A 17,981-nucleotide genomic window follows, 5' to 3' on the forward strand; every position below is an offset into this window, starting at 1 on the left:
AAGCCTTGGCAAGCCTACCACCAGTTCACCCCTCCTATTGGGATTACACCAATTACATCACAATAAGTTCTCAGTATTCAAATAAGCATACATGCAGTTGATATACTTGTAATAATTCAAAGAGATTAAGGGAAAAGAAGCTGAAGACTAGATTTTTTACAAGGTTCGGCCAGTGGCCTATGTCCTTGTCCCAAGAAACACGTTGTGAGGATTCCTTTCCAACTTCATTGCCATGTGAAATTACAACCTCTCTCTCCCTCAAAGGTGGAGTTCACCTCTCTAACAAGAATCCCTTCTTACTAGGCAGCGATCCAACAATCCTGAATCGTCAAACAAAATAGAAACAAGGAACAACTTTGTTTGTACAAGCAACACTCTTCGTTAGAGAAAATTTGTACAATTGAAACTCAGTATGCTTCAATCAATAAACAATATAGAAGATGAAGTTCAGAAGAATATCACTAGGGTTTTGATTTAGACTTGAAAATTTTAGCAAAATTGATTAGAATTCCGTGGATTGTATTAGCAATATCACAACAGTATTTCAGAAAGTATTTCAGCGAGATAACTCTGAAGTTTGATTGGTATGTTCATTGATATTGTGAATAATTTTCAAAAATATCAAGTATTTATAGAGTAATAAAGTATTTTACCGTTTTCCTCAATTTTTCTCTAAGTTTGGAGCCTAAGAAATCAATTTTGGAAACTTTACCAACGTTGTTTAAAAGTTAAAACATAAACCTTAGTCGACTATGCCCAAGGGTCAGTTGACTGAGCTTTTTAAGTTCAGCGTATTTTGAAAACATATTGAAGAGTCAATCGGCTGGGCTTTAAGGGTCAGACGCCTGTCTCGGCTATGTTTGTTCATAATTCATCAAAATCAAATGTTAGTTGCCTGATGAAAATTCATCAGTCGCTTGTCCTATTTGCAACTTCTATGTTTTTCCAAAATTTGATTTTAAAACATTAACTTTTGATCTTGGAAAACATAAGTGAGACTTTAAAAATATTTTCCATGATTTTAAAATCAGGTCTCTAAGTCAATAATATTTCCTAAGAGCTTCATACATCAATATTGAATTTGTGAAGTACTTACATGAGACTTATATATGATAACTCTATCTTAAGAACTAAGTCTTCATGCTTTGACTTGCTCTTTATATCCAACTTGAAATTTCATCTTCAATATGTTTCAACTTCATCATTCCTTATGACTTTAAGCACAAGCTTTATTCAAGTTCTTGGAATACTCGACCTTGATCATATGAAAGCATTTGAGCCCTGAACTATACTTAAACAAACATATTAAGGATCCTTGATTTGTTATCATCAAAACAAGATTTAAGCCTTATTAGGCCAACAAGTTGTAATGGTAGCATGTGCAAAGGGAGTATTTCTTTTTCCCTTAGGTCAAGTCCATCCAGGAGGATTACCATGCAATTGGAAGCATTTATCAATTGTATGACCATTATAGCCACAATGAGTACAGTGTAATAAGGATTTCTTCAACTTGACTTTAGAGAACTTGGACTGAGTAGACTGAGTGTATAGCTTGGCTAACAAAGCATGTGTTTCAATACCTGAAAAATTAGTTGATTGTCTCAGACGTTCTTCTTGAAGTAACAAAGAAAATACCTTGGCCATGCTAGGCAATGGAACAACAAGTAACAACTGACTTCTTAGTGAAGCAACAAAATCATTCAGACCTACAAGAAACTTCAATACGCAATCTAATTTCTGTGGAAGAATCAAGAAGTTGAACAAATCACATGTACAAGAAGCCAGCTTGCCACATGTACAAGTTGGGAATGGCCTATAACTAACATACTCATCCCATAGAGTCTTAAAAGTACTGAAATACTCAGTAATTGAGGATAAACCCTAGTTTATATAGTTTAGAGCTTTTTCAAGATGGAAAACTCTTGAGCCATCACTTCTTAAGTATCTTGTTTTTAACTTATGCTAGAGATCAATAGTAGATGTAACATAAAGTAGGCTATTCCTAATATCTTTAGAAATGGAATTCATGAGCCAAGAAAGGACCAGATTATTGGCACGAAGGCAAGCAGTATGAATAGTACGTTGATTAGTAGCATGAGCAAAAATTGAGCCATCAATGAAAGCTACCTTGTTCTTGACAATAAGAGCAATGGTGATCGATAGACTCCAAGCAATGTAGTCATCTCCTACAAAAATTTCAGAGACTAATAGGGACCCTAGATTATCACTAGGATGAAGATAATATGGGTTAGAAGAATCATTGGAAGGATTTACAGGAGAATGATCTAAGAGATGAGAAGAGTTTGAAGGATTAAGAGGGTTTGCATCAATCATTTTTCAAAGAAGATGCAAGAATCAAAGGATTTTCAAGAAAATTCCTAAGCAGAATTTTCAATGTAAATTGCAAGAAAAAAAAATATATGCAGAAGCAAGAACTCAAATTGATACCATGTTAAGAACTCAATGAATCAGAAGAGAAAAAACTAGAAGAACCTGATTGATCCGAACTGAAACAGAGAATGTATATTCTGAAAATAAAAACAGAGAATGGAACTCTTCAAAGTGTAAAAAATAAATACAGAGAGGTCTTGTAATCTATATACTACATAAAAGACCATAACAACATAACTGAAAATAACCATAACAGCCAGCTAATCAGTTAAATCTTCTTTTTAAGTCTTCTTTGCCTCCTTTTCTGCCTTGAGCTTTTCTTCCTTAGATTTTAATTCCATGTTGTCAATGTGAGTTGCTATACTCCAACAAAAAAGCAAATGTAAATAGTTTGTAAAATTATATTTGATTGATTAATTTGGTTTTTTTTTTTTTGTTTTTTTGCTTTCTTTTTTACTTCCCTTGATAGCCAAACATGAAAAAGTGGATTTCTTCATATTTCCTTTCCCACCCCAAATATTTTCTAAGTTCCAAATAAGCACCTAAGGTGCAAATAAGCACCTAAGGTGCATTTTTTCTACAAGTTTCAAATTAAAAAAAAAAACATTATTAACTAACTATAAATAATTAGTAAATTCATTTTTAAAAAAAAAAAAAATTCCAATACCTTATTTTTTTCTAAAAATTATAATTTTAAAATTATGGGACACATGACACACACTTATACAAGCTCACACATTATGTAGTGTGTCTATATACATTTACATATTCACCTACACAAATTTTATATATATATATATATATATATATATAAATTAATATTTAACGCTACATTTAAGAGCATGAATTTCAAATTTTAAATTTAAATTTGTGCGAATTGAAACAAAATTTTTAAATTCAAAATCTCTTCCAAACACACTGTAACGACCTAATTTTCATGCCATTTTTTTCGACATATATAAACCATAAAGTTTCACCCTTCTGATACCTTCTAATATAAACATAACATCATCACAGACCAGGTAAGGACCGTGGAACTTGTATAACTATAAACTACCTATGCAGCGGAAAACATAATATATACAACCACGTCAATATATACAATACCAGAGTGTCAGAATTTTCCAAAATATGCATACATTGTCATTCCCAAAATGCCCTCACCTGGTCCTAAGGACTACTCAAAAATGACTTCCCAAAAAAACTCATCCTACAGACAGGGCAATACTATAAGAACCCGACCTGAGATATGTAGATTAAATAAATGAGAAAGGGTAAGAAGGTAAATTAGCAAGCTTCATCAACGAAGTCATTGTTCTCGTTGACGAAGGCCCTCATACTCTTCTTATTACATTGAATCCTTACATATCTAGCACAATCAAGTTAGTTGGTAACAACCTCCCTTGAATTTCTACTAGATAACCCTTGAGCACTCGATAACACTTCATCACTAACCCTGATAGTGTAGCTACTAACAATTTTACATCTAATAACTAGGTCTCTTTTTCAAACAATTTAACATAGGACGCAGACACAAAAGAATGGGTGGCACCTGAATCAAATAAGAACATAACTTGATATGATAAAGCAGTAAAGGTACCTGTCACGACCTCACCTGCTGTCTCAGCGTCTCCCAGCGTCAAAGCATAAACCCTCACCAGGGCTACATTCCTTTACTAGCCTCCACGGGGTGCTTGATAACATCCTTGGTAGGGTCTAGGAGCTAGGACCTAGATCGGTGGTCCTAGGCACGCTCGTGCCATATGGTCGGGTCTCCCACAATGATAGCAAACGTCTCTCCCTGCTCGACACTCTTTCAAATGCTTCCTCCCGCACATCTGACACACAGGGTAGGTCTGGACACCCTGATTTTCTCGAGGTCCCATCATCTGCCTTTGACCTCCACTGTAACAATCTCCTCTCCATGGGCCCCAACTAGACCCCGCCTGAAATCCCTAAGGCGTAGGCCTCTTTCTCTGTCTCTGAGCTACGGTGCCTCTCTACATGCCACTCTTAATAACCTGCTCAAATAGATTCTACCTCAGATCTTCTTTAAACTTCCTCACTTTTTTTCTCCTCATCTGGTGCCAAATATGGGGCAAACCGCGACAACTCAATAAATCGAGCTGCGTATTGTGATACTGTCATCAGCCCCTGAGCTAAGTGCATGAATTCTGCTGCCTTTGCACTTCGAATGATAGTATGGAAATATCGCTCAAACAACAGTTCCTTGAATCGACTCCACATCACTAGCACAAGATCCGTTCTTTGCTCCTCAATCAACCTCGCTGATCTCCACCAGTGTTTTGCCTCTCCTATTAGTTTGAACGTTTCAAATACTACCTTTTGTTCATCTATACATGGAAGCACTACCAAAGTTTCCTTAATATCCTGGACCCAATTTTCAGCCACAATCGGGTCAGCTTTTTCTGTAAAAGATGGGAGTTTCATCCGCGTAAACTGTTCGATCGTGTAGCTACGCTCCCACGAACTCCTAGCCATCTCAGTCATCACCTGCTGGGAGACGCTGCACAATACCGCATCAGTATCTCTACCTCCTATACTAGAAGGTCCCACTCCATCACCCCAGCATTCGTACCACTACTCCCAAGGTCCATCCTGAAAAGACAAAGAACATAATTTAAGGACCCTATCTCCCGTACAGATCTGATTTATTTCATTCAACTAAAATCTCATATTCACTATTAACTACCCTCCCTAATCTTACTTCAAAATTCAATCCTACAACCTAGATACACGACCCGACAATAGTTTACTATGACTTTCCTGAAATCGTCACCCCAAAAAAAACACAGAAACCATCACGGAAATCATGTACCCAGATCACGGAAGAAAACCTCAAATCCTTTCCTATACTCTGGTATTGCTTCCGCTGCACTCTAAAGTCTACATAACCTAACAACTTAGACTTTGATACCAAATTGTAATGACCTGATTTTCATGCCATTGTTTTTCCCACATATATAAACCGTAAAGTTTCACCCTTCTGATACCTTCTAATATAAATATAACATCATCATGGACCACGTAAGGACCGTGGAACATGTATAACCATAAACTACCTATGTAGCGGAAAGCAGAATACATACAACCACGTCAATATATACAATACTAGAGTGTTAGAATTTTCCAGAATATGCATACATAGACATTCCCAAAATGCCCTCACCTGGTCCTAGGGACTACTCAAAAATGACTTCCCAAAAACACTCACCCTACAGACAGGGCAGTACTATAGTCACCTCTATCTGCAAGCCTGATCTACTCGCCTAACTGGATCACCTGAAAAATATTAAATCATTGGGATGAGATAATGCTCAGTAAGACGAAATACACTATTACTAGTGTGTAGTAGATGAGTTTACATAATTGTAAAATCTGATTTAAAAGTAGTGCAAATAACTAAGTCTGAGGAAACATGTATAAATAATATACAGTATAGCTCATACCTATGTTGATTAACATAAACTGTTTTTCTGAATATTCTATTCATCATACTTCTAATATTCATAGGTATGTCTACGGTTTCTATAAATCTGGATATATATAATAACTGAGAAAATTTCCCTGGATGGATAACTGAAAGTCATGATTCAACCACTCATGATAGGGTTGTGCGGCCTACAAGCAGGACCTATCACTGGCTGGCCGACCAGGATAAGTCAACTGAATTCCAAAAGTCAGATCAGCCTCCTCAACCCTAACTAACGGGGAGCCTATCCACAACATAGGCATGATCGACTGCTGAAAATTCACATACTATCTGAATTATGTGGTTGCACTCCAAACTAAAATTAGTTATGGTACCGTGTTCTGCTGGCTGATACTGACTAAATAGTTCATCAAGGTCTGATACTATATAATACTAATATTTATAAATATCTTACCGATTTGCCATGATTTTGAAATAATTATAACACTGTAAAACTGATCTGAATAATCTAAATATCTGAATAACTAACTAAATATCTAAATATCTGCATATCTCATATATCTAAATGATTATCTGAATATCTAAGTATTATGGTTTTGAAATCATGGTATTCTGAAAATACTATATATCATGTTTTCGAATATTTTGAAAAATGTCTATCTGTATGTAAACTAGAAATTCATAATTCTACAAAATATATATGTTTCATGATATTCTGAAAATTGTATAAATTTTGTACTGAATAATCACAAACTCATGTTACATGCTGATTAAAACACATATAATAAAATCTGTATAAATCTATTTTCTAGCATATTCAAAATCACACCATGTACTCATATTCAAATAATATAACTGATACTGATAAAAATTCTTAATTTTTCTAGCATAGCATATTTCCCTTACCTTACTATCTAAGCACTAAATGTTATTTACAATCTCACGCATGCGGCGTTCATAATTTCAACATCTTGAGATAACACATGTATAATTTCTCAATCAAACAACTGAATTCACCTAGATAATTATCACATACATATTCTCCCCAAATCCACATTTGCACAATTTCTAGATTATAGACCATTTATCATTTTACCTAAGTTCCTGAAACATCACCTACTGGGGTCCTTAACCCATACCTGCAGGGTCCCAAAATACCATATTCTTGAAAATATAATACCCTGATTTTACTTCACAAAACTCCAGTATATTCTTATATAATACAAAATTTAGTCTTAAATAAACTTGGTAATACTAACAATACCCAACTAATTTACTTACCCTAATTTTGGGATGGTTCCCAAGTTGGCATAACCAACAAATTATTCCAGCAGATTTGTAGAGAATCCTCCCAGGAGTAATGTGACGGCTTCAGATCATTAAACCGACGAAGAACAGGGCTGAAATCGTAGAGAGAACGTAGAGGAACCACGCTGGAGAGAGAAAGTGAGAGAAAATCTGATTTTTTCCTCGTAGAGAATGATTCGACCGTTTATAATGTGCTTGTCCACATGGCCTCATCGATGAGCCACGATACCTCGTCGACGAGTCCATGAAGGAGATTCGTTGACGAGCACTTAATTCTCGTCAATAAGTTTCAGACCCTAGAAATAAGTCTCTCAGTAAGTTCTCGTCGACGAGTCACGCGTCTTCGTTGACGAACCTAAGAGTCATGCTCATCAACGAGCACTTCTACACTTGTCGACAAGATCCTGCTGAACCTTTTTTTAAATTTCATTTTCTCTCCTTTCTTTTATTATTTAATTGCCATAATTCTTCGGATATCTACACACACAATAAATGTCATGTGTACATAATTAATCGAGTGGGCACAAATTAGATATATATATATATATATATATATAATTTAGTAAAAAAGAATAGGAATATAATATATAGGACCCTCCAAATTGAAATCATTATTAATAATTCAAATCCTCAATTTTTATTTAAATATTTATTCAGGAATCATAACTCCCCTTAAATCAGTTACATTACAACACTTACAAATATTAATATTGCAAATAATAATAATCAAGTGAACTACCACACTTCATACTTAATTTAAGACATGACCCCTAGCCCATTCCAGCCTAGCTTGTCACGTTAAATTTGTTAATGAAATACAAAGCATTGCTGGTGAGCTCCGCAACTTTTGTAATGCTCACTTTCACCTTCGCCCTCAGCACCGGGCTCGCCGCCTTCGCGCCACCTTGCTTCACCCCGTCGAGGCACGTCTGGTCGTCCGTCAAGGCAGCGCTTGCCCACGTTTGTATATTCTGCAGGTGGAATTTCGCGTGATCAGAGCCGTCGCGGATGAGCCGCTTCAGCTCCCGAAGCGACTGCTTCAGCCGGTCGACCGAGTCCGCCACGGTGGTGATGCAATCCTTCAAGGGACCCCCGCCGTACTTCTGTTGGCAGTGCTTGAGGAAGTCGGAGGTGCTGCAGGCGGCCTTGACGGAGACGCTGAGGGAGACGTCGACGAGCTTCTGGCGGCTGCTCTGGACGGCGTAGGCGAACGGCCGGAGGGAGTCGCAGCAGGCCTCCGGGAAGGTGGACGACATGCAGAGCATCTTGAGGGAGTGGTCGTCAGGCTTGTGGGGTTTTTGGCCGCGCTGGTGGCGGCCAGAGGGGAAGGTCTGGTCGGCGCTTGAGGTGATGAGGAGGAGAGAGAGAAGAAATGGGAGAGCTTGGAAAAAACCCATTTCTAGTTTTTTTTCTTCTTTTTTCGTATATCTTTTGTGTTGGATTGGTGAGTATGTTGGGAGAAAATATTAATTTGGAGAGTTAATTTATAGTGGAATTTTTTAAATTAATTTAATAATATATGTATATAAGTCAGCCCTCATCACGTTACATAGCACGAGCTTGGACGGATAGTATGAGAGACAATTCAACATTTGTAGGACCTACTGAGTTGAATTATGCTGACTTTTTAGATGTGATTAATTTAATTATTTCAGAAAATTTTTAAAGGATTTAATTACATGTATTGTGATTCGCCAGTATGTTTTTATTTTGTCGTATTTTTTTTTAAATATTTAGATCGTCTAGACTTATGTAAATTATATTAATGATTAAAATATTGTACAAAATTAAATTAAGCATGCTTTTTTGAAAAAAAAAAATGTATGATTTAACATTCAAGACTATTATATTGCATTTAATTCACAAAATAAAAATGTCTATGTGAAAATAAAATAGATTGAAAAAATTAAATTACAAACACACAAAAATCGAGGTGTTATTGCACTCGAAAAATCTTACTAGTGCATTTCAGTAATTTTTTAATACAATAAATAATAATTTTACTTCTCTATTATTATTATTTTTATATCTTGATTTTTGCTTTACCAGTAATAAAAAAATATCAAATTTGTTAATGTTTCATTGTGTGACAAAAAAAAAAAAAAAGGATCTTTTAAAGTGCCGATAGCATTTCCCAAATCAAAAGATTATATAATTTTATTAATCATTTAGACATCCCAATTTATCAATTAGTTTATATAGTTGTATCATATAGTTAATAGTACAATAGGCACAAAATAGTAAAAAAATAAATATGTGATATTTAGGAGGTAAATTTATTATTTTTGTAATTTTTATTGTTCGATTCCAACTCATTCTAACATGCCCAAATGCACATACATACATACATACATACATATATATATATATATATATAGTGAATTAAATTAAAATATTTTCTATTTCAGCATTACTTTTGTTTTTGTCAAACAAAGTCCTTAATCTATGTTAACCCTAGGAAGGAAATTTACTTTTCATTGTATTTTCTCTTGATATTAAGTATTATTAAAATAAAAACTTATTCTAATATCATTAACTAAGAAAAATCAAATGTTAACAATATGTGAAATAAAAATTTGCTAATTAATTAACTATATAAATTATTTTTTTTTATTTTTTTATAACCAAACATGGAAAATGTGTTGCTTTATATATTTTTTTTCTTTCCCTAAAAATTTCTAAGTCCTGAAGATCTCATTCCATCAAAGATTTTGCTTGGCCAAACAAAAGAAGAGTAAAATAAAAATTAAAAAAAAAACTCATTTTTTATTATGTTTTATCTCTATTACAAAAACTATTAAAAATTATGTTTTTCTAATATAATTTTTTAAAAAAATTAAATGTCAATTATGTGTAAAAACAAAATTTTGTACATTGGTTTAGTATTTTAAATTTTTTCCTTAATTTTTTGATAATAAAACATGTAAAAGTAATTTCATTTTTATTTTTTTTCCTTTTAATATTTTTAAATTTCAAACTAGGCCTTAAAAAAATAAAAAATAAAAAAGAGCAAAAAAGATGGAAATATTGAACCAGCATTTCAAAATGAAGCCGTTACAAAAGTCAAAAGCACATCTTGTGAAGGGTGTGGCGTTTCCCAATTCCCACGTTCGACAGTTGCGGATCAAAATTCAAAAAGCCATTGCTCGCGGGCGATGGCGGGATCCTCTGCTTTCGTCTTCTCTGCAAACAGGTTGGATTAAATCAGCACTCCCCATGTGAGAAATCAATATGATGTCATATATTTATTAGGTTACATTTTAAATAACTAATCATATTCTTATATTTTGAATAATTTTGAATAAAAAACTAAGCATTTAAGTTAAATTTTTTTCATAATCACACAAAATCATTCAAAATTCAAGAGTATGATTTTATACAATATGATTATACTTCCTAACAAAATCATTTTGGGTAAAAGATACTGCTTACCCTTAAGATTTTGCAAGAAGACAGAGACATTTCATAAAGTTTCAAAAATTCCAATGATCTCTTTTGAAGTTTCAAAAATATCACAAACTTTTCATGAGATTTGCAAAAAAAAAGACAGTTTTTTTTTTCTCAAAAGACTTATTTTTTTACAAAATACAATAAAAGGTTTATACATTTTTAAAAAATCACAAATGAGATTTTTAGAATTTTTGAAATCTCATGAAGTCTAAGATTTTTGAAATCTCAGAGGAGGTCCTTGTTTTTTTATCAAATCTGAATGGAAGTCAGTATCTTTTGCGTAATAATTTTTTAAAACATATCTAGCATAGATTTATGTTTAATAATTGTTCTTAACAACTAAAAATTGAGTTTAAAAGTATAACAATTGACTGAAATAATTATATGTATTATAATTTTTTTATTTTATACTATTATTTTTATTATTATACTAATATTTTCATCAATTATTGTACGGACCCAAAGACAAAACGACTTGAACCTATATTTAGTAAGTTTTTAATTTTTTTTATATTCAAAGAATATTACCTAAACATGTTCTTAGTTTTAATTATTAGTTCTTCATAGTTTTTAATTTTCCTTTCGTATTTTTTAATACTCATTCCAAGCAGCCACACATTTGCTTAACTACAAAATAAATTTTACTTTCTAGTATTTCGGGCTTTCTTTTGAAATTATTGGCCTAAACAAATAAAAATTCCTTGGTCAATGGGGGAAAAGCCTCGTAAAAGGGAAAAGAACTTTAATTTTACTAATATCAAAGTTAAAACATTTTACCCGAAGGGATGATTTTTTTTTTTTTACAAAACAAGCAGCGCATCAAGAAATACTATATTCAACCTTAGATTAATTATTATATTTTTGTATTTTTATTATGAACATGTGCTCAAACATGTTCTATAATATCTTTTCCAGACTTGCATGTCACTTTTCTTTTTCCTTTTTTTTTTTTTTTTTTTACGTTTAGCAATTTAGCAAAAATAAATCAAAATAATTGTAACCCTTTATCCCATAGATTATTGGTGTGAAACGGTAGAAATATTTAGTCTTCAACTTGGAACTGAAAACGTGTTACGAAAAAGAAAAATAATATTTAAAAAATCTATTTAGCCTTCATTTGGAACTCAAAACATATTAAGGAAAGAAAATAAAAATATCAAAGAATCCACATTTTTTTTTTCTTATTTGATTATTAAGAAAAGTGAGATAGAAAATAAAAAGTAAATTAAATCCATAAAAAGTTCACTTTTACATTTCATTAATATTTGAATTTCCCTAAATTTAATCATATTAAAATAAACTTTTATTTTTAATAGTATTTAATAGAAAGAAAATAGTGGAAAATGAGTTTCCTCTTCATTTTCATTTTCTTTTCCTTTTTCAGACAAAATTCTTGATCCAAACAGACCCTTAAAAAGAATTATTTTCAAAAGAAATTATAAAAACTAAAAAGAAATCATAAATCAAACACTTAAATTTCAAAAATCTTGATAGATCACATGAATGTTTTCTTTTCATTCATATTTTTTTTGGGTGAAATCTTGACTTTAATTCCAAAGGCAACACCTCACCCAATAATCTAACTTATCACCTCAAGGCTTCTTTGCATCAAGAGGTGAAATGCCATCCGATTAGAAGGATACTAACCCATATTTGGTACTATTAATTTATAAATAATCACTAGTTATATATTTGATCACTTTAAAAGTATTAGTAGCTACCAAATAAGTACAATTCAGTATGTTATATGAAAAGTACTTATAATCCTAAGCACTGATTGAAAAAATTCTTAAACAAGAAAAAAATTTCAAGAAGTTGTCGAAGGATGCTTTTGACTGTAAGAGCTTGACCGTAAGCAGCATGACTCAATTAAGAATGGACTTAGCCTATTTAAATAAAAATAATAATTGAATTAAAGTTTATTGGGCATAAACTATAGGAATATCTTTTGCTATTTATCCCTTTTCATCACTAACTTCCTAGAGTTAAAGCATAGTCTCCAATATGAAAATCTGAAATTTTTACTCCTTAAAAATACTTAAAAGATATTTTAATTTGATAATCACAATTATCATCCACGGTCCAAACTAATAAAAAAAACTGTAATAACACTAATTGTAAGATATTAGTATCATCATCATCATCAGAAAGTAACAATAGCATCCTGATACTAATAAGGTTTGAATTTGAAGTAGTTATCAATAAGTTTGGAAGTATTATCACGAGTGATTCATATATGTCAATTCATTGATTAATTGTACTCAACAAAAGAAAATATCTAATGAAATCATATATTATATATGTACATGTATGTATCAATGTTTGCCTATGCAACTTGTGGGTGTGATTCTTGCAGTGCCCAACTGCCCACTAATTAAGTACAATATTAATTAATTGGGACCTCTCGTGGATTTTTATATAATGATCAACTTGCTAGGTCCTCCTAAGTTTCATTAAAAATAAAATAATTAACTCAGCACCCCAAGCTCCTCTCAATTTAGTTTTTTTTTTCTCTTTTTTTTTAAAAAATTGAAAGGTACATTGAATATAATTTTATCTAACAAGTTAGGGACAAAACTAAGAAAAGAGTCGAGAAAGGGCGATGAAAAAGATTAATTCTCTAACGAGTAACGGATAATTTTATTTGTTGAATAGTTCTTTTATCTACAAAATAGCTCTTTTGTTGTGTAGATTCTATTTGCTCAGCAATTCCTTTATCTATTGAGCAGTTTTATACGTTGAGTAGCTCTTTAATCTACTAAGCAGCTCTTTTATCTGCTAAGCAACTCTTTTATCTATTGAACATATTCTATCTATTGGGTAACTCTTTTATCTGCGGACCAGTTCTTTTATCTATTATGTAGCTCTTTTTTCAAACAGATTCTATTTGTTGAGAAGCTTTTTTAATTGTTGTGCAATTCTTTTATCTACTGAGTAACTCTTAGGCTGAGCAAATAGTTCTATCTGCTGAGCATCTTTCATCAAACATGCATTTTTAGGTCTCATAAGCAGTGCTCATCAAGTGAGCATGTGGTGAGTTGTGCTCTTTTGTTGCCTCATGAGCTATGCTCATCAAGTGAGCATGTGTTCGAGTCTCATAAGAGGCGCTCATCAAATGGGTCATTCCTGATAAGCCGTGCTCACTCTTAGGTTGCCTCATGAGTTGTTCTCATCAAGTGGACATGCCTTCGGACCTCATGGGTGGTGCTCATCAAATAAACCATTCTTGATGAGTTGTGCTCACCCCTAGGTTGCTTGTTAAGATGTACTCATCAAGTGGGCATGTCGTCGAAAGTTTGCTCAGCAATGAAGTTGGCTAAGACTTGTGTCGTGATTACGGGTCTTGGCTTGTAATGGATATCAAATTTTCCTAATTCTACTAACCACTTCATCATCCTTTCTAATAACTCTAGGTGTTGAAGGGATTGTCTCAAAGGCATGTTGGTTAGTACTGTAACTCTAGACGCTTGGAAGTAGGGTCTTAGTTTCTTAGCTGTGGACAGGACTGCGAAGGCAGCTTTCTCTACTAGCAAGTAATTGATCTCTACTCCTCGTAACACTTTTCTTGTGTAGCATATTGGTTTGTGTTGTCTCCCTTTTTCTCGAACTAGGACAAAACTGAATAATTAAATATGCCACCCTTCCAGTTAGGATTTGCACTTCTTTCTTAGTTTGCGCGACACACATCTCCATTAGGGCCTTGATTTTGTTAGGATTTATCACTATGCCTCTGTGGGTCACCATGAACCCTAGGAACTTTCCTACCAACGCATCGAATATGCACTTGGTGGGATTTAATCTCATTCCATACAATCACGGTCCCACATCGAATGTGTACTAGAGAGATCTTCGGCTTATAAGAAGGGTTTGGGTTCCAACAAAGTCAGATATCTTTTATAGGACAAACCCATGAGACTAATGGGTTAAAGCAGACAATAACTTACCAGAGTTGGGCTCAAGACCATTAAATTTGGTATTAAAGCCTCCCAAGGGTTACTATTATGTGAATAGATCCGACCTGGGGTTACTATCATGTGAGTGGATCTGCCCTAGGGATACTATTATATGAGTAGATCCTACATAGCCACTTTGACTAGGACGTTAGAGATCGAACGAGAGGGTCTATCGTGGTCTAATATTGGATGTACACTAGGGAGATCATGCTAATGAAGATATTTGAAATCAGATGGGGGAGCCTATCATGAACTCACATTAAATGAGTACTAGGGAAATCACACTAACATGGACGTCAAAGATTGAAGAGAGAGTCTGTTACGATCCCACATCAGATGTGTACTGCGGAGATTTTGGGTTTATAAGGAGCGTTTGGATTCCAATGAAGTGAGTTGCCTTTATAGGACAAACATGTGAGACCAGTGGGCCAAAGCGGACAATACCTCACTTGAGTTGGGCCCAAGACCGTTGCACATACTTATAAAGTAATTCAAATTTTCTCCTCAAATCCCTCCCATAATCATCGAATTTTAAACTCTTTACCAGCATGCCATCCACATAAGCCTCCACACTACTTCCTAAAAGATCTTTGAAAATCTTATTCACTAACCATTGGTAAGTCGCCCAATTTGGCTTCTTCACTAGCACCACATTGCTAAGACATTTAGGGTAATGAACCTTGTTGATGAAATTGGCTTTTAAAAGCTTCATTACATCCTTATCAATTACCTTGATTCACTCAAGAGTAAAGTTTGTATTCTTTTGCTTCATCAGTCAATGGAAAGGATCCACTTGGAGACTATGTTTAAAAACTGCAAGATTTATTCTAGGCATATCATCAGCAGACCAGGAAAAATTCTTTTGCATACTTTCACAGTAATCTCAAAAAATAGTTATGTCTTCAATGAGTCTAAAAATTGAGCCCTCAATTAAGCACGCTTATTGTAATGCCCCAAACCTGCCAAGTGAAGCTCGGAGGTTACGTGTTATATTTACCTATTCTGATACCATAATTATAATCATGCAATAGAAATAAAAATACAACCTCAATTTAAATACTAGAGTCTATCTATAAACCCCAAAAAATAACTGCATCCATCTATTTATATTACATCCTAGTATTTAAAAACATAAATTGTGTGACATTTGAGTAATATTAATTTGTGATGCTTTGGAGTTTGAAATTAATATATTATGAATATTAGATGGAAACTGTGTGGCACATGATATGTGTTGAAAAATGTGAAATATAACAATGGGTTTTTTCAGAGAAAATTTTGAAATGAGAATGATTGATGTGATTAGTGAAAAATAATGAAATGTGGTATTTATATATGAGTGGAAATTATTTGCATGAGAAATGAGTTTGTACAAATTATTGATATGAGTATTTTGGGAAAATGTGAAAATACATGAAATATGATATATATTATTACGAGATGATGAAATGTGTACCGAAAATAATGAGAATATTTATATTGAATTGAATTATGATATACTAGAATATGATTGATGAAATGTCAATACCGCATAATGATTGCCCGTTATGTGGTAGTAAACTCTGATGGATGGTTATGATATTAACCACGGTACCGTTGCTAATGGTGTTAGTGCAACCACACAGACTCTTGGAGCGTGTGGCGTGACAGTTGACTAAACCATTTTGTAGGGTTGTGGGCTCCCTGAGTCCAAATCGGCTTTATAGGCCGGCTAGTCGTACTACAGATGCGATATGATATTTTGATCTAACCGGGTCGGCCAACCGCGATTAGATCCAGCCTTTGGGCCGCACAACCTTGACCATGGAGGGAAGCATGACATGGATAGAAAGATCCTCAGGGTGGCCATGAGTTACAGACACGATGTTGGTATTTGATACTAAGGATACTCATGAGCCGAAAAGTAAAATGGAAACGAAAAGTGAAAGAATAATAAAATTGGCTAAAATGAGAAATGAAAGGAAGAATGGAAATTGAGAAATAAAGAATGATAAAATTGAGAAATGGAACCGTGTGAGTTAATAATATAAATATTTGAGACGAAATGAAACTCTCCGCCTGAGGGCTTACTGAGTAAAGTGAGTGCCCTAATAGGTATCAGATGTGGCCATTCCTGACTGCATAACGTGTTAGGGCAGAGGGAAGCTACCTGTATGGGCGGGTAATCTTCCCTATTCTCTGGAACTTCGCAGATAAAAATATGTGGAATGATTGATTTTGAGAAATGGTTTTTAAGCTTATAAAAGCTTGTGTTGTAAATCTATATGATTATGAGAATTTGTATATCAATATATTTTCTTAGATGAAATGATGGTTTTAAAAGTAAAGTGTATTATAACTGAACTCATATGGCCACACACTGTAAATAATTTATTCCTTCTTACTGAGATGTGTCTCATCCAAATTATCTAATTTTTTTCAGGAAACATGGATAGATCGGGTGATAGAACTCCGTGATCATAGGGAGCTGGGACCCTGACACACAGGGTGAGTTTTGTGGACTAAGGAAGGTGTAATTCCCCTAGAGTTGTATTATTTTTTAGGTTGTGATGGTAGCGTATATATTTGTATGTATATTGATACTGTGGGTATTATATTTTGGTAGTTAAGTATGTATTAACTTCCGCTGTTAGGTTTTATAAATAAAATGACTTTTTACCTGGTACCCAATGCGGGTCGAGTTGTATGAAAGATAGAAGGGTTGTTGGCGTGGCCAATTTATGGATATTGTCAATGACGTGTAAGTAATTTATTATTGTTTATGAAAAAAATTATACAAAAATTGGGGCGTCACACCTTTAGCCTGCTAGACTCGATCTATGAGATTTCTTGAAAAGTTAGTTTGTAAAGTAAGGGTGAGGCACAGCTCAGTAAGAGAGAGACTAAATTAATGTCAGTGTGTGGCCAGCATACATTTCATGTACAGAAAATAGCCAGTTCACTAAGTAGATAAACACATTTATGAAATCATTCTTATTTTACACTCACACACACAATTAGCCAAAGATAAGGAAGATTACTTGCCCATATAAGTAGCTTCTCTTTGCTCTAATACCATTACTGTTATTAGGGCACTCACCTTTCTCAGCAAGCCCTCGAAATTATCTTATTAATTATCCATATTCAAATAAATTACAGATATGCATATAAGATAATCTCTGTAACAAACACACCATTTACTTCCCTCATGGCACGGGTTGTGCGGCCGAAGGTTGGGCTAAGCCTAAGTGATTAGCCCAAACAAAGTCAAAAAAACATTCTCTGCAAACACATCTGCAGGCATCCACAGCAAAGCTGCAGATCCAACGCCCTTACTTCAACCTCACACAGGCAGTCGGCTGGACCCCCTACACTTCTATCCAGAACAGTGTGGGTGCACAGTGTGGGTGCACATGGTCTAACTAGCAACAGTACCGTGCTCACAA

At 33.9% G+C, this 17,981-nt stretch overlaps 1 protein-coding gene across 1 annotated transcript; it reads right to left on the bottom strand.

Annotated features, from left to right (window-relative positions):
- Positions 1–7,938: 7,938 nt before the first annotated feature.
- Positions 7,939–8,550, bottom strand: LOC131145725 (21 kDa protein-like). Its single transcript, XM_058094918.1, has one exon. It carries the CDS (start codon positions 8,548–8,550, stop codon positions 7,939–7,941), a length of 612 nt encoding a protein of 203 aa, XP_057950901.1.
- Positions 8,551–17,981: the final 9,431 nt, after the last annotated feature.

Source organism: Malania oleifera, chromosome 13 (assembly GCF_029873635.1).
Source record: "Malania oleifera isolate guangnan ecotype guangnan chromosome 13, ASM2987363v1, whole genome shotgun sequence".
Taxonomy (NCBI): Eukaryota; Viridiplantae; Streptophyta; class Magnoliopsida; order Santalales; family Ximeniaceae; genus Malania; species Malania oleifera.

Bases quoted from the DNA above. Each gene is read 5' to 3' on its own strand.
- LOC131145725 (XM_058094918.1), bottom strand. From the start codon at position 8,550: ATGGGTTTTTTCCAAGCTCTCCCATTTCTTCTCTCTCTCCTCCTCATC.